At 46.8% G+C, this 20759-nt stretch overlaps 1 protein-coding gene across 4 annotated transcripts in view; it reads right to left on the reverse strand.

The window, feature by feature from the left end:
- The window catches only part of NRP2 (neuropilin 2), a 120050-nt gene that overhangs the window by 70205 nt on the left and 29086 nt on the right, over positions 1-20759 (reverse strand). For all 4 annotated transcript variants that reach the window (XM_043910296.1, XM_043910297.1, XM_043910298.1 and 1 more), the window contains exons 3-7: positions 14405-14586; positions 7324-7554; positions 5777-5932; positions 3653-3822; positions 1658-1813 (exon numbers count right to left, since the gene is read on the reverse strand). In XM_043910296.1, coding sequence (XP_043766231.1) covers positions 1658-1813; positions 3653-3822; positions 5777-5932; positions 7324-7554; positions 14405-14586 — 895 coding nt within the window. The remainder of the gene's footprint in view (positions 1-1657; positions 1814-3652; positions 3823-5776; positions 5933-7323; positions 7555-14404; positions 14587-20759) is intronic.

Here is a 20759-nt window from a genome sequence, read left to right on the forward strand (position 1 = left end):
ATTTCCTACAAATGGTGTTTTAAATAGCATCCCAGTCCATCTGCGTGCTTTTAAAATCGGCTTATGCTACAGTATCCCTCTGGCCAGTGCTGCTTAGTCATTGAGCCTGGACAGGGAGGTGGTTAGGGGAACCTCTTCCTCCTCCCCAGTACCCACCCCAAGCCAGCTGCTGGGCCTTGCCTGCCTGGCTGAATTTCTGGGTTCTAGCAGTTTCTTATGGAAAAGGGAGGGTGGAGAGAGAGGGCATGAGAAGGAACAGGCTGGGATGAGGACTTTGTCCACAGAGCTCCCAGCACCCCATGCTGACTCTGGCTTGCTGTGTCCAAGTCACATTTAGTAACTCTCCCTGAAACAAAAGCAGGCAATGAGAAGCCAGACCTGCTCAACACATCAAAATGCGGAAGTCTTTCAATTGCTAAGTCTCTCACTTTCTTTATCTGTGAAATGGGGAGTGTGTGTGTGTGTGTGTGTGTGTGTGTGAGAGAGAGAGAGAGAGCGAGACAGAGAGAGAGAGAGACCTGATAATATCTAGAAGCCATGATTTCAGATGAATGGTGCCATGTTACTATGGCGATCTTAATTTTTAAAAATCCACTCCTTTAAAAACTCACATTTCCCGAGTGAAGCAGTGCCAACATTATAGTTTGGGATTTTCTGGGCCCAAGGTTTCCTGTTTCAACAGCAAGAGCAAGCTGCCTTGGGGCAGTGACACAGGCTGAGAGCACCTTGTTCGGAAAAGACCTTCGGCCTCTCAAGGTTTGGCCACCTGTGTACCCTTTTGATAACTCACAATCTGACACAGAGAGAGACACTCTCCCTCACTCCCCAGTTCCATTCAGAGAAGGATGAGCGTTCCCCTTTGAGACCCAAGAGTCAGCCCACAAGCAACAGTGCTCCCTCCCTGCCCAGGTGAGACCACTGGCCATTTCCAGTAAGCACGCACTGAGTCTACCTTATAACCAGTATGCACATCGCCAGCGCCAGCTACAGACCTGTTCACTGCCAGAATGCCACGTGTTGTAAGAAAGCTGAGACCAGACATTCATCCATATATGCAACAAAAGCCTCACATCACCCACGAGGACACGCCTGTGGGAGCCCGGGATGCTGAAGGCACCAGCCTTGCAGATTCAACGCCTTACTGCCAAGCATGACTGCCAGTTCAGATCTCATCCCCGACAAACCAAATTTCTCCTCATTATTTATTGTCCTCTTTTTCCTTCGGGACATTGTGATTCCCTCTTAGGGTCTGTGCCCTTTTATTTCCAGACCTCGGTAACTCCCCCGAACTGCAGTTTCATGGGGTTTTGTGACTGTTAACGCAGCATGTGGAAGGGACTCAGGCCATCAACGCTCAATGAATCCTGCGCAGGGAGACACGGGCCAGGAACACATTCTCTCCTTCATTTGTAGTCGGAGAGCGAGCTCGCTCTCTCTCTGCTGTAAGATGCGACAGCAGCCAGGCTGTCGGAGAAAACGGTGTCTTCCAATCACTTTAGCATAAGAAAGAGTATTTTCAGGGTCAGTGTCTCCGGGGCCTCCATCAGTTACTGGAGCCTTGGGGAGCAAGGCCGCCTTGTCCGTGTGGGGTACCCACCCTTGACCCACCTCTCCTGCTCCGGCCCTGCGTGCCCCTGTGGTGGGGCCACGGGCTTACCTTGTGATTCTTGCCGTGCCGGTACACCATCCAGTCCTCACCATTGGTGCTCACTTCCAGCTTGTAGGATTTGACATAATAGCCATTCTGAGTTTCCCTGGAAATTGCTCCCTGTGTTGCAATGGCTGTGAGCACAGTTAGAAAGCGTAGGTCCACCTGGAGAGGAAAGGCGAAGAAGGATGGGTGTCTTGACTCCTCACGCAAGGTAGCATCTGGGCTTTCCTTCACAGGACACCACTGCAGTCCTTGACTCCCAACCCGCGTCTGTGATTCACTCACAGGTATTGGTGGTCAGTATCTGTCTGCATCCACTAGACAGTTAAACACGACATATTCGAACTGCAATGGACACCTCTGAAATTGTAGCTTGAGTTTTATTTCCTTTTTTTTTCTTTCTTTTTTTTTTTTGCAAATCTGAACAGACAGGATGACTGTTTATCTTAAAGGAATCATTGAACATCTAGAACTATGACCCCTTTTTACTTAACCACGACCTGCCTTGGATAGTGAAAGTGGATGCTGTTTTACAGGAACAATGGCTAAATCCAATCCACTCCACTCTGATCCAGCCCAGTTCAATCCAATTCGCTTACGAGGCCCTAGTTGCCAAAGTCTCAGCTCAGAGCTCTTTCTCCTCCCCTCAGTCCCTCACTCCATTGTGTATTTAGTCCTTGGGTCACCAAGGGGTCAGAGGGCATGTGGAGTCTGCCCAAGCAATTAGGCTTATGGACCAAGTCCTGACCTTTCGTCTGACAAGGAGGATGGCCAACATTTTGAGCCACCTTCGCTTCCACAACACCAAACCCATCTGGAAATTGCAAGGTGTCATTGTTTTGCAGGCCACTGTGTTTCTTAACAGCAATCTCCCTGTGATCAAAATTGAGCCAGTTCGCCCTGGTAAAATTTGATTCAGTAAGCATTTATTAGCTACTTAATATGTGCTCAGCATGATTAAGCATTCTAAAGAAGTACATAGTGCTGTATATGTGTATGATAAACAAGTGGAGAGCAATAGGAGAGAGCATACGATTAGGACTCAAAACGAGGACTACAGTCAACGGAATGCTGGCTGTAAGAACTTTCTGGAAGCTTTGCTAGATGAGAAGGATTATTGGAGAGGAAGAGAAGAGAGCGACAGATGGCCTTAGGGTTGGGCTGTTAGAGCTCATTCTGTGGAATGCTCTGGAAGTTTCTAAGGGGTCTTTCTCCCTTTTCTGTCCTAAGTAACGTCCTGTCTGCTCAGTAACGTCCTTCTCAGAGCAGAGGCTGCTGTGTCGCATCAGAGCTAAGACAGGCTTGTCAGCAGGTCACAAGGCTGCCTGCCATGTGTCATGAAAGCAGTCCTTGCTCTAGCATGGAACTAGCGGCTTGCCTCCCCCGGGGACCAGTGCTGGACCAGTGTGGAGAGCAAGGGAGGATTACTCCACAAAAGCTGCAAGTCTTATTCAGAAGGAAAGCAAGCAACAGTCTGAAAAAATGCTGCAGGGCATCCATGCGATTGGAATTTCATTCCTGGTAGTGATAATTTCCCACGTGGTCTCCTGATGGCTATCGGCAAAACCTTCCTGGCAGGGCTCCCTCCAAACAGCAGAGGTCACAAAAGGTTGCCGTGCTTCTCAGCCAGCCTGCCCTTAAGAAAAATGCCCCCTACGTCCTGATGCCTCCCTCTGCCAAGAATGAGGATGTTCTGGAGCTGTTTATAGAAGTTGCTTGGATATCTACAGTGAAAGGGCAAACACCCTCCCAGCCCAGCAAGTTCACCAGGGCCTGGTAACCTTCACAAGGGCAGGGCAGTGTCCATTTTATCCTGGAGCTTAGCACAGCGCCTGGCACTGTCTGTTTGCGCCTAGAATATGGATTTCTTAGGATGGATGGATGAGAGGAGTTCTCAGTTGTTATACTTATTTTCTTCGTGTCCTTTGTCGACTCTAGTGAAGCAGCCAGTCACCTCACCCACCGAAGCGCACACACTCTGCACAGCCTCTGAGTCAGTACCTGGAGATACTCCTTGCTGGAGTCCAAGTTGGGGGTCCAGCCATTGTCGTCACCATGGAGCCGGCTTTGCTGAGGTGTCCACCTCCCATCAGAGTACGTAGATGAGGCACTGATCTGTTCATTAGCAATCCGGCCAGACTCCATTCCCAGAGGGACATTGCACTGAAAGTCTGGTGGGTAGAGATGGTCAAGGGCAAAAGTTAGGTCTCTCAGCCTTAAACCCCCGAGACCTCCAAAACGCTGCTCCCTTCAAGGGATGAGTCCTTTCAGGCATTCCTTCATCTTAAAGACCTAATTCTACACTCACATTTTACAAACAACTATGCCAAGTCACAGAGCTTGACAGCCCCTCTTGGTCTGAAAGGAACTAAATTTGACCTAAAAGAAATCGGGCTGTGGATAAATAAGAATCATCATAGAAATTAAAAATACAATCTAAAGCACAAGAACTGTTAGTGCTGCAGGCTACAGATGCTCACAAGCTCCAGATGCACCAGTATTGAAAGAACAGGTAAACGTGTGATAGACTTGGGTGGGCTGATACATCGTGGGAAGCCTGCTTTATTAATAAACACCCAGGAGGCACTTTTGCTTCTTTCTTTCTTTCACTCAACTGTCTCATGAGTTCTGGCACCGAAGACAGACATTGCAAAGCAATAAATACCTGTCTTTGGGAGTCCTCTCTGTGAGTACACGCCTGTCACTCTATATTAGCCTGCACCACCTGTCTGGACAGCTGGGCTCAGAAGTCACTTCCTCTGGCCTTGCGCTGTCAGTTTAATTGCTGTCCTTCCCATGATCCCACAGACGCTGGTCAATATGTGTGTGTGCATGTGTCAGATAAGGACCAGCAATCTCTCTCAGGCATCAAACCTTCTCTGTCGCTCGGCGACCACACTGACCCCCTGCAGAACTCGGTTAACTCACAATACTGTTTTCTTGCCTCTCAACCTTCATGAGCTCTTTGAAGAAAAAACAAAACCCAGAATGAAACCTGTCCCTTGGCCAGGCTGCCGTGTGGTAAACTGTCAACGGCCATGGCAGGATTCACCCAGCTCCAATCATCCTGAAAGTGTGCCTCTGGTCATCCAAGTGATCGTTTAGGTTTCTCAGTGAAAATGACAGCACACCTGAAGTCCGCATCCACGAGGCACTGATTTAAAGATACAGCTCAGGGCAAGAGACTGATGGTCTGGATGGCAAGGTCCATGACTGCTCGGGGCTGGATTAGATTTTCTATGTTTTTCACAGTGCCCATTACATAGTAGAGGCTCAAAAAACTGTGTTTATTGGCAGAACAAAGTGAAAGTCCAGCAGTGTACCAGCCTAGTGAGAGAAACTCCAGCCAGGCCCAGAGAGATTTCATGTCAAAACATATGTATATAGAGAGAGGTTTAAAATTTCTCCATTTCTGAGACTTCCCTGGCTGTCCAGTGGTTAGGGCTCTGAGCTTCCAATGCAGGGGGCATGTGTTCAATCCTTGGCTGGGGAACTAGGATCCCACATGCACGGTGCAACCAAAAAAAAAAAAAAATTGTTCTATTTTTCTGACAATGGTCACTGAGAGTTGGAAAGTGAGGAAAATGACCCCAGACTGAAAGATAAGCACACACGTGTGTTAAGTTGCCTCAGTCGTGTCCGACTCTTTGCGACCTCATGGACTGTAGCCCACCAGGCTCCTCTGTCCACGGGACTCTCCAGGCAAGAATACTGGAGTGGGTTGCTAGTCCCTTCTCCAGGGGATCGTCCTGATCCAGGGATCAAATGCACATCTCTTGCATCTCCTGCAGGTTGATTCTTTACCACGAGCACCACCTGGGAAACCCCCAAAAATAGCACTTGGGGGACTCAATATAGATATCTTAAGTACTCTCCCTTTCATTCTGAGACTTGAGATGGTCCTGTGACTTCCCCTGGGAATAACTCATTCTTGGTATACATACTTTTTCTTTAAAGAAATGAGCACCCAGACTGACATTTATTCTATTTTCATTCATCTCTGCCCAGCAAGAGGCTATAGCTCCCTTCCCTTGAGGTCCAACTTTCCCCCTCCTTCTTTTGCAGAGATCACCCTCACAGTCCCCATGGGACGACAGGTCAGAGTTTCCCAGCCAGCCAACTCACTCTCCAGTGGTTCTTGATGGACCAGGTAGTAACGCGCAGAGAAGCCGTCCTTGGCTACCGCCATGTCCGTGTGAAAGGTCAGAGAGAGGATCCCCGTGGCCGAACGGAGTTCAGAAGGTGTTTTGGTCCCACAGTACTTGCCAATCAGGGGTCCAACTGGACAGGGAGGACAAAGAGAGGTCACAGACATGGACATGCCAGACCCCAATCTCCATACATTCTCCCTTCCCATAATTCCAAGTCATTCAACCGAGCATCACTCCGAATGCCTTGGCACAAAATCACCAGAGATACAGTTTCAGAACAATGCCTAATATTTTTTTCCTGCACATTAAAAAGTATTTTCACTGACCTGGCTTCATTCTGTTTTCACAGCCCTGCGAGATGGGCTGGAAAGGTATCATTATAATGCTTGTTCCACAGAAGAAGAAATTGAGGTTTGGAGAGGGTACATGACTGCTCATTGTGCATATAGCCAGGAAATAGCAGAGTGGGAACTCCAACACATTTCCTGACTAAATCTCATGCTTGTCTGAGGAAATGAAATTGCTTAGACATCAAGTCTCCGTTACAGTGCAAAATACTTAGAATGATGATAGAAGTGAAAGATGACTTTCCTCGCCAATACTATATACCTAAGACTCATGCTGGTCTCTACATGAGAAGCACAGGTGCCTCTTGGCCTTGGGGGATGAACTTTTTTTTAACATCTATGACTAGAGTTAGTTGGTTAGTGTTAGTTGCTCAGTTGGGTCCGACTCTTTGCGATCTCATGGACTGTAGCCTGCCAGGCTTCTCTGTCCATCGAATTCTCCAGGCAAGAATACTGGAGTGGGTTGCCATTCCCTTCTCCAGGGGATCTTCCTGACCCAGGGATCAAACCTGGGGCTCCCACATTGCAGGCAGATTCTTTACCATCTGAGCCCCCAGGGAAGCCTGTGACTGTATAAATGATAATAAAATTATAGTAATTATAATGATGATGATAGCAGCTTGTTTATGCAGATATTAATAAGACACAGAAAGGTTAAGTAACCTGCCCAAGGTTGCAGAGCTGCTAAGATCAGAGCCACAGTTTAGTCTGGCTCTAGAGTGCTATTTGGACATAGAGAGTGGTCACTGAGTCACTTTCTATGGAGAGAAGAAAACATGACATATAGGTTTTCTCATCCTCATCCAAGTATCTACTCAGTCTCCTCCTATGCTTAGTCACTCAGTTCCGTCTGACTCTTTGTGACCCCATGGACTCTAGCCCGCCAGGCTCCTCTGTCCATGGGGATTCTCTAGGCAAGAATACTGGAGTGGGTTGCCACGCCCTCCTCCAGTCTCCTCCTATCCTTGTGCAAAGAAGTATCCCCAAGTGAGAAAACTGCCTTTCCACAGTTTTTCTGAAGTCATCCTTGGTGAAGGATAAGAGAAAGTCATCATGGGTCACAGATAAACTCTGAGGAGCTTTAACGTCTTTGTTCTCTGTTTTTTATTGCCACTAAAGCAATTAACAGGCAATGAAGCTACTGAAAAAGGCCTGGTGAGGTGCCATCACTCACCATGGGGGATGCCATCCCAGATGTCCAGCCAATCGTATTTGCAGTCTCCCTCTCCCACCTGCAAAGGGTCATGCTCCAGGTCAAAGGTCAAGAACTGCAGGATGATCTCCATCTTGGGTTTGGCCAGGATGGTGAAAGTGCAGTCCAAGTTGTGCGGGTACTTGTCGGGGAACCCGGGGGACTCGATGGTCCCGTTGGGGCTCGTGAAGTTCTTTGAACAATCTTCGGAGCCTGTAGGTGAAAGAGAAGCAGAGCCTTAAGAGAGTGGGAGAGGATGCCTTTTTCTGTTGTTGTCTGTCACACGGGTTATTTAAATGTTTGGGCCCAAATTTCCTTACTGGTGAAGTTTTTGTTTCCACTGGAGTGGCCCTTGAAGCAACATACTTTTCACATCCACATTTCAAGCCCTTAAGCCAGACCATCTTTAGGGGAGAAATTAGGGAGGCGAGCAGGCTTGCTCTATAAATTAGAGTAAGAGCAGCAATTGAGGATTTGGGAGGAGGGGTGGTGTAGAAAGAAGGATGTGTGAGAGACAGAGAGAGAGGGAGAGAGAAAGATGGATTCCCTTGAAAAGAGGAACAGAGTCTTCTTTCTCAGTTACTCAGCTGCTTGCTCCAGAAATGTAAGTTATTTCAATCCTTAAGGAAGGCTTGCTGATTGCCAGCAGGGGAAACAATGTGACCCCTTATTTGCTGCTGACCTCAACACTAGCCCCTATTGTACCAGAGCCAACTTGGTACCCCTGTCTCCCTCCAAGAGCCAAGGTGCCTCAGGGGAGGGGCAAAGGGGAGCTCGGGTCTCATTCATGTCATGACTGTGTTAAAACGAGCCGCTCTGTAGTGGCCACACAATGAACAATTGAGGGTTGCAGCCGGTGGATCACAGCAGGGTTTGGGGATGTTAAAGGCCGCTCCAGCAGAAAGTTTGGAAAAAATGTGGCAGTGCATTGGCATTTGGACGGCTTCTGGCTCTTTTGTGGCGGGGATGGCCTTATTTCTCCCCTAGGCTCTTCTGTCTGCTTTCTCAGGACTGATGGAGGGCGCCTTATTAAATGCCACACACATTCGCCTCCTGGTGCCGCAGTGGGAGCTCGTAAAAGGATTACAGCTACCCTCTCCCCTAACGCCTCTAGGTGGGGTCATATTAAAAGGGCCCTCATGTGCAGTAAACCAGCCACCATTTGCCAGGGCGGGCCTGGGACGGTCCCAGGACAGGAGCAGGCCCCAGGGAGCTGCTCGGAGCCAGAAGTTTTGCACGTTAATGTGATGAATGTAAATGCTGCACAATTAGAATTGATTTCACTATGTTCTGATTTTAAAATTTAAAAAGGGAGCAGGATTTATGAGGAGAATAACAGGCACTCTAAGCATGAAGGAAAAAAAACAGAGAAATACTAGATAAACCAGGTGTTTACTGGCAGGAAGTGTCCTCTGGGGATCCCACTGAAATATAACTGTGTGATGTCAATACGCTGATCCTAGCCCGCAGCGATGTCTTTATCCGTGGCTCCTGCTGCAGCCCCTCTGTGAGTCTTTTTATTGACGACGGCTTTCTGGAAAGCGGCAAACGTCTGACTTGGAAAAGGTGCCATGCAAATAATTAGGGGAGGGGGGAGGGGAACTTTCTTTAGCATCAGACAGGAAATTCTGACATCCCTACCCACCTGTCCATCACCTCTGCCCTTCCAGCCAGCACTGTGCCTTGGCAGGGTGGGAACCCGGGACACCTGGGGTGAGAGTTAATCTTTTCAGGATTTTTCTGAGTCTCTCTCATGCGGCACCCCAGAAGCTCTGCACTCCATCATTCAGAGGCAAGCTGGTCCAGGGGGCAGCAAGGCCAGGAGGCAGCAGCTGAGATGACCTCTCCCCCAGTTTGTTTACCACGGTATTCCCAGCTTTGTTTACCATCAGGACCCCAGCTTCTGAGGGCCTCCTCAGTGGTTCAGGATGAGGCAGTTTAGCAAAGCCAAGCCAGCTGGCAGGCCTTCAGGGGGCCGAGAGGAATTTTCAAAAGGTTAGAGTTTATGGCTGCTGGGCCACTTAGCCAGAGGAAATTAACTCTATTCACAAGTTGCTTCTAGAACTAAGAAAGGCCTCCTGACATTCCCTCCTAGAGTTTGCCCTATTGTCATGCCTCTCCAAGGCAGGGGGAATCCCCACCCCCTGGGTGTGGGAATTTAGAGTGGGATCTCTCTTTGGTCCCTGTCATCCATAGGGGACACAAAAGACACTTAGAAAGCCCCAGGAGGCCTGGAGAACGTAGGATCCTAAAGTACCCACAGTTTCCAAGGTTCTGTGGTCCTGTAACGGACTGGAGAGAATTTTTCAATCTGATGTCCTTAAGCAAAAAGAAAAAAAACGTGTGTATTTCTGACATATGGCTGTGTGTGTGTGTGTGTGTGTGTGTGTTCTGAGTCATGTCCGACTCTGCGACCCCATGGACTAGTCCATCAGGCTCCTCTGTCCATGGAATTTTCTAGACAAGAATACTAGAGTGGGTTGCCATTTTCTACTCTTGGGGATCTTAGGGGCTGAACCCGTGTCTCTTATGTCTCCTGCATTGGCAGGCAGATTCTTTACCACTGACCCACTTGTAAAGCATGGGTGTATTCTATGGCTGAAGCTCCAATACTTTGACTACCTGATGCGAAGAGCCATTTCATTAGAAAAGACCCTGAAGCTGGAAAAGATTGAAGGCAAAAGGAGAAGGGAGAGGCAGAGGATGAGATGGTTAGATAGCATCACTGACTCAACAGACATGAATCTGAGCAAACCTCGGGAGACTGTGAAGGACAGGGAAGCGTGGTGTGCTGCAGTCCATGGGGTTGCAAATAGTTGGACATGACTTAGCGACTGAACAACATCAACAAATCCTGCGGCTTATTTTGAATGAAGGAGAAAAACAGTTTTATCCTCTTTATGCAGAAAAATCAAGCCTGTCCATTACAATCGTTCATCCATTTACAACGGCGCCATCTTGCTATTTGGACTGTGGTCATTGTCAGAAAGTAGGCAGCCGAATAGCGAAAGTGGAGAAGAGATCTCAGCAAAGGTGACTATCCCTGGGGCAAGAGTTGAGTCTTGCAGATACCCACCTAAACCAAGATGCTTTTCTGCAATGTGCTAAATGAATTAAAAATTAAGAAAATAGCTCACTCAACAGATACTCAAGTTCATGCAATGGTAAGATTGTCCATAGAAGTTAGGGGGTTTTGCTTCAGTGAATGATTTCATACCAAAGGACTCTGGTATGAAAAATGCCCATGCTGTGGTTTTTCACTGTAAATTGTACAATAACTCTGCAAGCGGAAGAAGAATCTGCAAGCACAAGGCTGTTGAAAACATGGTGCATTTATCCAAAATTGAGCTGGGTCTGACCACAAAAGGTAAATCCAGATCTTCAATTGAAAAAGTGGGAGTAGGGGGCACCCCAGGTTTTCTCTGTTTGTGGATAACGCGAGATTTCAGTTTCTAAAATTTCACTGGGCCCCAGGAAAGAAAACTTGATCTTGCACTTTGGTCAGAAGACAATCAGGAAACAAAGAGACAAAAACCCCACGTTTTCCAGTGATTCCGTTTCCGATGTTACTTTTTAAATTATTTTAAAATTCCTTTCTCTGCTATGCTCGTGATTTGGTGATTTGGGATCACTTAAGTCAGCAAGTTGTTTACTTAACCCTTTTGTACGTGGACATACGTAGACTCTTTCCTAAACCACTTCATTCAGGGCAGACGTGAACCGCCCCCTCCAGCCTCTTGGTCCCATCTGTACCGAACCGCGGGTTTATTTCTGTCGGTATAATAACTCTGAGCAGAGGCCTGCCTGGGTGATGTGCGGTCGAAGGCTTCCTGAGTCCTCGGCACAGTGGTGTATGTGTTTACACTTCCCCCTTCTCTCTCTTTATGAATCTGACTAGCAAACACAACTGTGTTTGTTTGGATTTCTTCAGCATGTTCTGCGTTTCTTTCATGTTCTGTGGATGACGTAACTTTGTGTATTTTCTCTCAGGGCTCCAACAGTGGAGATCTGGGTGAGGGACCTGGAAGAACGCTCATCTTCCTAAACTCCTCAGTTTTGAATTTGGCACAGCCGCCCCCATCCCTGCACCTGTGTGTGCCTTATTGAGGATAAGTTGCTCTTTCCAACGGGCATGATGGCGCATGTGAATGGCTCCGGGGCCACTGGGCTCCCACCTTCTTTCTTACAATCCCCAGAAGAACGATTGCTGTTGGCAGGGCTGTTATCTCCTGTTGTTGCAGTAATCTCTTTCTTCCTTCCTAGGCAATCCCCATCCTTAAAGTAGACTGTCCCAATTCCCCATGCCCAAGTCACCTTCTTGGCTGCCTCTTTTGTTTCTAGGTAATCCACAGACTTGCTACCTCATTCAAAATCCTACACCAGCCTACCCTCAAAACAGCAACGCTGAGTTATGATGATATCTGTGTGTTTTGTCTCTTAATACGGACCCTTCAAATTTGCATGATGTATAGAGCTAACGGGGGCTTCCCTGGTGGCTCTGTGGTAAAGAATCTGCCTGTTACACAGAAAACGGGTTTGATCCCTGGATCAGGAAGATCTCCTGGAGGAGGGCATGGCAACCCACTCCAGTATCCTTGCCTGGAGAATCCCCATGGACAGAGGAGCCTGGAGGACTATAGTCCATAAGGTCACAAAGAATTGGACCCAGCTGAATAACTTAGCAGGCAGGCAGGCAGGCACAGAGCTAACATTCATGTTTTTATGTTGATTTCTGGAGGATGTGGTACCGTCCTTTGTGAAATACAAAGCTGGGAAGTATGAAACAGATTTGAGCTGTCATGGTCCTCCCCATTCTAGCTCTGGCTGCTGGGGGCCAGCTCTCTGGAAGCCTTTGCTTGGAGCCATTTTCATGGTCAACCCAGTAGGGCTGAGTGGCAGCTTTAGCACTGGGGACCTGGCTATCTAAAGGAATTCCCAGATCCCCCGCTGGCCAAGCCACTCGATGGCTTCCTCATTTTCATATCCAGAGTATGTTCTTTTTTGAAATTCATTTTTATTGGAGCCTAGTTGCTTTATAATGTGTGTTAGTTTCTATTGTACAGAAAAATGAATCAGCCATACATACACATACATCCCCTCCGTTTTGGACTGCCATCCCATCCAGGACACCACAATGCATTAAGTACAAACCCATAGCATGTTATACACGCATGCTAAGTCGCTTCAGTCGTGTGCGACTCTGTATGACCCCACGGACTGTAGCCTGCCGGGCTCCTCTGTCCATGGGATTCTCCAGGCAAGAATACTGGAGTGGGTTGCCATGCCCTCCTCCAGGGGATCTTTCCCACCAAGGACTGAACCCGTGTCTCCTGCATTGGCAGGCGGGTTCTTGGCCACTAGTACCACCTAGGAAGCGCCCATAGCATGTTAATCATACCTTGATACTTACTCACTCTGTCTCATATTATAGTTTATACCTTTCAAGTTACGTATCTATTTACACATATTCATTCAATAACGTCAACTACGCACCTGTTACGTGCTGTCTCCCCGACCAGAACAGCACCAACACCCATTTAGAAACTTCCTTTCTCTCTTCCCTCTCCCCACTGCTCCCCAGCAGATGATGGTATAATGAGCGGTCCATCCTTGCTGGGGGCACTAACTAATCTGAATCTCGCACAGGATCCAACGGAATGTGGATAAGGCTATCTGCAAGTCTCACGCCAGTTCCGAGCCACCCGACACTCAGATCGTCAGTCCCCATGACCTCAAGTACCCGGGAGCATGACCACCCATGGCAGACGGACCTTCTCAGGATTCGTGCCCTGGGACAGTCCCAGCTCCCACTCCGGCTCCATACAGTTCCTTCGGCCCCACCCCTTTGCTGGATCCTACGATCTTGTTCTCAGGCAGACAAATCGGGCAAATATTTAGACAGAGTGGATATAAAAAGCGCTTTCAGCAGCTACCACTTCCTTTCAAGAATTGTTTGGCGAAAAAGAAAATATATATGAATAGTTCCCCTCACACTGAACTCAACAGGCGCCGGGCTTTGGGCTCCTTGATGACAAGGCTGACAGCTTCCCCTTTCAGCAGACACTGCCCACGAGTTGTAAAACGTGGGCTGCTGGAGAGGGAAACACAGTCCTAGATGGGGCAGGAGCCCCCGAGGAGGGGGATGGGCAGGGCTGAGGGGAGGATGGGAGGACAGGCTTCACTTAGCCTCCAGTCAATGAGCTCACACATCGGAGGGAAGGATACGCTGCTCTGAGCGCTTCCGTGGAGATGCTGAACCAGCGTCTTGTGAATCAAAGTTGTCTCTACCCAGATAGGGAGAGTAAGCATTAGCCCATATTCTTATGGTCTCAAAGTAATCTAAGGGGGACCTAATGGAAAGCAAAAAGTCAACTTAAAAGTTCTCTGCTTCTTCTTCTGCTATCTTTTTTCAGGGAGTCAGCTTCTTCAGCACTTAGGAAGGGGGTATTCAATGGATAGACGTGATACAGTGGATCAGCAGGGGGAATTTCTAGGAGTCATATTTGGATCTAAAATGACTGCATGATCCCATTGGTGGTGGGGTCACAGTAAGATTTTTAGAGACTCCAAACACTGAAAAGATTATGTCCTTCTTCCCCATGTGGTTCTAAAGAAAGGCTATTTAAGTTATTAAGTAATTTGGAGGAAGTTCAACCAAGTTTTGCTTTCACCACGAAGATTACTGTGATTAAACACACACACACACACACACACACACACAAATCAGATTTTTTCCAAATGTGTTTTTCTATATAATAGATGCCCCTACTCTTTTGTTGTCACAAACACCCAAACAGTAACCCTGCAGTTCGCCCTCTTAAATTGGAAGGAAACTTAAATGGGCTTTTCAACTCAGACAGTCTCCAGGCTCACCTTGAGCACTCTTCTCTCCATCAACTCTCTCAGGCTGGATAAAACTGGAACCCTGACCACGTAGGGCAACCCACTGGGCTTCGTCTATGAACACATAACTACCAGGCAGACCCGATACACAGCGCCCCGTGGCCAGACACAGGTGGCGATGGCGGAGTCCCTGCTTCTCCCCACCCACGACCACGCTGACCTGTCTTGAAGATCTCATAGCGCAGGGAGAAGCCTGCCCCCTGCCGGGCGTAGTCAGAGGTGAACTTGATGTAGAGGACGGAGCCGGAGGAGATGATGGTGGGTGGGGCGATGTTTCCACAGTGCTTCCCCAGGAGATCTGCGGATTCGCTGTCTCCATCTCGAATCTCAATGAAGTCATACCTGGGTGCAGACAGCATAAAGGGGCACATATGAGAAAAGATCACTGCTAGGGGGTGAAATGGACAAATGTGTCCCTCCAGCTCAGGGCTCTTCATCCACTTCTAGACATTCAGGTGTTCTGGATGGATAAAAAAGGGCACTTAGGTTTACTTGTAGAAACTGGCAAACACAGATATAGGAAGTGGCTTTACTAAAGCCACAGAGAATGAGCACCTCTGTGCATGGCTAGACTTTAAGGCCTTATCTCTTGCTCACATAAGAGCAGTAGCATCATACTATCAAAGGTCTCAAACAGTTTTTTTTCTTCGTTCGGTAGCACCATTTTTATTTCCATCGTGATCTATCTGAATCTTAGTCTTTTCTTCTTGGCTCTGTGTCTCTGCATGTTACTTAACCCCTGTGAGCATCAGTTACTTCATCTGTAAGATGAAGATAAAGATATTCACTTCAGGGGGCTGGGACAGAGACAGAATGAAAAAAATTCAAGGAAGGTGCTGGGCACCAAGTCAGGCACACGGGGGTTGTTTCAGAGAGATTTATTATTTTTTTTTTTTTGCCTCTTTCCCAAGTTTCAGTTCTCTCCTGAACTGAAGGGGTCAACCCTTCTTTTCTTTAACTGTCAGTAATAAAGTCTCCCCAATCGTGGGCCATCTCCCTCCCTGAGATGACTCTGAGAAGTTCACATCAGCAGTGTCTATCTGGTCAACACCACGTTTTTAAAAGGAATCAGCACCGTATTAGATAAGGCAATAAAAACCTTTCTCCAAAAGGAGGGGGTGAATCCCAGGGGACCCAGCTTCTCTGAACACATAACTATTAGTCTCAGCAAGAGGCTGAGCAGGCTGCCTTCCTTACCCTGAAGACTGGAGCTCATTTCAAACAGAATCAAACTGGCCCAGGTAGGGGGAGGCACCTCAAAGACATCCTTGGCTAAGTTCACAGGACTGCACAGGTACTGTGCCATCTTATCTGTACAGATGCACACCTTCAGCTTCAGCGTGTAGTCTGGCAAGCCTCACTGTCCCAAGTCTGTGGTCTTTATCTGGGCTCCTGGGGAACACCCTGTCACAACTGCTGAAGTGGAAAATTTCTTCCCTTCCAGCTCTCTCAAATTGCTGGTCACTGTACCATTATTTACTGAAAGCCATCCAGCTCCTTCTCCCACCCTGTTTATGTATTTTGCATCAAGCTGTTAAAACGACAGGTACATTCTCTTCCATTGGGGAAAAGAGAGGGACTGGAAAGGTTATATCCTCCCTGGGATGTACCCACTGGTTCCTGCCACACACACGGAGTTTGGGGGAGCTGGCGGCCTGCAGAAGTGGCCTGTCTGAGCCGGAGCGGTCTGAGGCCTCCTTGCAGCCCCTGGAAGCCATACTTCAGATGGCTCAGCCACTTCCAAATAAATAGGCCTTCGAAGGGAGTATATGGAGTGGATCAGGGTTAGTTCATTCTTAGACCCCAGAGGGCTGGAATTCTACAGTCAAAAGAATCACAGAAGTTGGTTAGAGTCTGGAGAAGGGAGATGGCAGGGTTTTCCCCCAGGAGCTCCGGAGAGATGGCCACAGATTGAGAAAGGCAGTGGGGGTGGGGGAATCTGTTTAGGTCTGTGCTTTCAGTGTGGGAGACGGTGCTGACGCTAAAAGTGTGCTTCCTCAGTTCCAAAACATAAGTGAAAAGACAGTTTCTTCTCAAAGGAAATTCCCCTAGACCTTCTGGAAAATCCCTCCCTGTTATTGCCACACTGAGATGAGCTCCGCTGGACAGTCCCTCTCAGCTGAGAAACGGCGATGGCTTCCTTCGCAGGGTGCATGAGGCTGGAACACGGATGTACCCACTGAGCAGAAGGACCCAGCTTGCCTGGGGGGGCAAGAGCACCCCCACCCCACCTCACTCCACAGGCAGGCAGAACCCAGCTCAGCCTTAGCTGAGTTACTCGCCGGCAAGTTACTCCACCTCTCTGAGCCTCAGAAATGGAAAAAATAAGAGCAAAAGAGGGATACTAGAACCTTCCTTTCAGTTTTCCTGAAATTTAAAGGACCCACATAATCTATAGAAGGTGTCTAGGACACAGACTAGCAGTGAGTGTGCACTTTGTAAATGCACAGGGATTTGTTGTGTTTCCACACCCATTTCAGAGGGGAAGAGGCTGAGCCATAGAGCAGAAGTGATTTTCCCTAAGAGAGAGAGCCAGTGAGTGAGGCGCTGTCTAAGAGCGAATGTGCATCTGTGCAAACATTTTGGAGGGCATTTTGGCAAAAATGTGACAAAAGTTAATAATACATATTCTTTAATCCAGCAATCCCACTGCTAGGAATTTTTCCTAGCAAAATAAGCAGACAATTGTGCAAAGATGTATATGCATCTTTGTGTGTGTGTACATATTTTAAAAAGCATGGGAAACGTGAAAAGATGCTTTGTTTACAAAAAGCATGTGTCTAAATGTCTGACAACAGTGGTGGGTATATCAATTTTGGACATTTATAAATGGAAAGCTCCACTGCTATAGTGAAAATGCTGTAGGTATAGGTGTTTTTTTTTTTTTTTGACCTTTAAGGAAAAATGTCCATGGTATATTATTAAGTTGAAAAACAGTCGACTGTTTTTAAAGTATGCTTTAAAATATATGTAAGTATATAAATTTCCTTGCATATACACACAGAAAAAGCCTGAAAGACTATACACTAAAATATTAACTGTGATGAAATATATTTATGGGGGATAATTTGTAATTTTTTGTTTTCTTTTCTATTATCTGAGCTGTTTATAATAAGTCTTCACTTCTTTAAAATACATAAAGATCTATTAAGAATTTTTTTCCCAAGTAGAAGAGTTGAGAAAAATAACCCGGCTCTCATAATTCTGTAGATAAAAAGTGCCACCATCATGATGATAACCATCATCCATAAGGGCTAAATAAGACATAGCTTGTAGGAACACCTAGAATAGTGCCAGGGACATGGCCCACACTTAATTAAAATTCTAAAACAATTTTTAAAAGACCATCACATACGTCCAGTTGTTGTGTTGCCAGTTTCTATAAGGACACAGAGAGGCCCTGACATCCTCCTGGCTTGTTCTTAGAAGTGGAGGGTTTTATCCGGTCGCCAAATCACCCATGGGGTCACTTAGGGGGTTAACAGAATCAGCAATGAACCAAGAGTGCCCAAAACATGTCACAGCTGCAAACTTGCCTCAATTGACTCAACAGATATATCACCGAAATCCTTTTGGGTAACATGGCTAGCTGTAAATACATCCTCACATATCTACATACACATCAGTGAAGGGAGGCATTTTTGAAAAAGGTTCACACAAATCAGTCATATCATACAGCTTCTCTCTGAGCCTGTTATTTAAAGGACCCTCTGGTGAATCCTTTTGTGAAGCAAATAATCATCCCTTACTTGAACTTCTTAGCAAAACTGGATTTTTCTATCAGGTTTACTTGCGGGGAAAACGACCCAGAGTTACCATCCGGCAGCTAAAATTCCCCTTCCCTTCAGCGTCTGGGGTTCTGTCCTGTGAACCAACTCCAGCTCACCACCAGGTCTTCTGGCTGGGCTTTTTGTATAAAGGGCATACTCCAAATGACATGCTGACTCCACACAGAATGTCTCATTTACCTCCTGTGAGACTGACTCATTTGGGGAAATTTTTTATTATTAGGGATTTGCTACAGCTGGAGTAAATCTCTCCAGAAATTTCAGTGTTGTCAGGTTCCTTTATGAAGAGCTAGCAGAGACTTAGGAAGTTGTGGCCTTGGAATAAATATGACTTTGCATCTGGCATCTAATACCCAGGTAAATGAATCTGGGCTGCAAACTCAGAGCTCACCCCAATGGTAGTCAAGTAGGATAACCTGAAAAGCCATTCCTCTTATCCATTTTCTGGAAGGAAACAGACACAAGCTCACAGACATATTAACTATTGTGTTTGCATTTCATTATTCCTAATCTCCCTCAAATGAAAAAATTCCTTTCAAAGCTTTAACACTACCTTTTCAAATTTTATTTATTTATTTACTTTCCTAAGCTGAAGTAGCCATCTCTATGCCAGCTCTTTTTTTTTTTTTTCCTTCCTCCTCTCTAAAATGGTTCCCTAAGTACCTTTTTACTTTTCTTTTCACAGATCCCGACATCTGCATGTTGAGCATTTGTCTAGAGAATGCTTTCTGTGCTTTCTCTCTCAACTTCAAAGTTTCTCTCCCCAAACCTACTTTTGGGGCGTGAGAATGTTGAAGGTGGAATTAATTTTAAGAGTCCACAGGAGAGATATGAAAAAGCATCAGTCTCATCTCTTCTTCTCATCACTAGGCAAACATGCAAAGACTTTTTCCATAACTCTCTCCACACGTGATGCTGCCCAGCAGGCCACCAAAGGCTGGGTCAGCCGACCAAGTCTGTGCTGGAAAATTCACCACGTGGAGGCCCTTCTCCCAGGGCTGGATGACAAGTGGCTCCGTCCGGAGTCTACCTTTGTGGATACCACACAGAACTGCCTGTGAGGGGATTTCTATGATGTGGGCAGAGTCCTTAGCTGCTCCAAGGAAGAACACTGTGTCCATTCTATGAGATTTGTCTATATGGCTGAGCACCTATGAGCCCAAGTCCTGAAGCCATAACCTTTGCCAACCAGGCGATGCCTCCTCTCATGCTACTTGCATCATGAAATGTCTAAGCCATTGCGTTTTGTACGTGGAAGTTCTTTCCAGCCCCTGGGCCTTTGAACTTGCTCTTCCCTCTGTCTGCAATACTCTTTGTTAGCTTTCGCTCTGGCTGGTACCTTCTCATTCTTTTGAGTGCAAATGTCACCTCCTCCGAGAAGTCTGCCCTGACCATTCCATTTCATCTGGCATGGCCTTATTCTCTACCTCACCTGCTTTCATCACCTTTATGGCTGTTACCGTAATCTGGAAAGGTCTTGTCAATATACATAATTTGTTTAGGATATGGGGCCTGTACTAGACAACCAGAACCATGAGGGTGAGAAACGCACCTTTTCACAGATGAATTTATAATGTTGGGTTGGCCAAAAGTTCATTTGGGTTTTTCATACGATGGAAAAACCCAAATGAACTTTCGGGCCAACCCGATATTTGCATGGTGCCTGGCACATAGGAGGGCTAACTTCGTGTTGAGTGAATAAATGAATGAGGGAACCTAAGGTTGATGTTATATGTCAAAATGGATAAAGTCTGCTTTCTGAGGGGTTGGATATGTTGGTCTGTTTTCTACTCTGCCATTGTGTGCCAGCGCACTCACTGAGCTATTCTGGTTGTATCTGAAAACCAAAATGTTGCCTCGTGACTTGAAAACACGAAATATAACATTTTGAGTGGAAGAAACATCTCAAATCATGCTGACAGCATTTTCACTATTAGCGGCAAACAAATCAACTATAATTAAAATGCTGTCAAAGTGATTTGAGATTTTTCTCACACTTTCAAAGTTCCATATTTCATGAGTAGATTATCCAGGCCAGAGAATTTATCACCTCCTGGAGTGCCTTTCTTCCAGGAAGCTCAAAGACATCTACAAACACTGTCTTATTAATCCTTACATTAAAACCTGCGGGGAAAATAGGAGGAAAAAACAACACTGTCATGCACAACTTTCCCAACAAAGAAGCTGCCCGAGATCCTAAGCGGCTGTGGAGCAGGTCTGCATGATGCTAAAGTTGCGAGTCAATTCAGGTCCAAAGCCAGGTCGCCTGGTCTCCAGCTCAGATGGGACACCCAGCTTTTCTGTAGAAATCAGCTAGCTGTCAGGTCGGGTTTCTTAAGAAGTCTCTTCATTTCCTTGAATTTCTCCCTTCCTCTGGTGTCACACACATTTAAGAAGAAGCTGGCATATCAATGGGAAGAGCTCCCACTTACTGAGCATTCCTAATGGGCTAGATCCTCGCTCCATTTAGATACTATTTCCCTTAACCCTCACTTAATACACACCAGACCCTGATATGATAACTGTCCATTCGCAGATGTACAGGTGAAGTTAAGGGAGGCTAACTGACCTGCCCAAAGTCACACGATGAGGCAAGGTCAGAGGCAGGCTTGGCCCATGCAGTCTTACTCTAGGGCACACTGACATTGCCTCCATCCTTTGTCCTCTGGGCTAAGGAAAGATCAGAGAGTGACAGGCATGCCAGATTGCCAGAGCACTACATTAGAA

Source organism: Cervus elaphus, chromosome 8 (genome assembly GCF_910594005.1).
Source record: "Cervus elaphus chromosome 8, mCerEla1.1, whole genome shotgun sequence".
In the NCBI taxonomy this organism is placed as follows: Eukaryota; Metazoa; Chordata; class Mammalia; order Artiodactyla; family Cervidae; genus Cervus; species Cervus elaphus.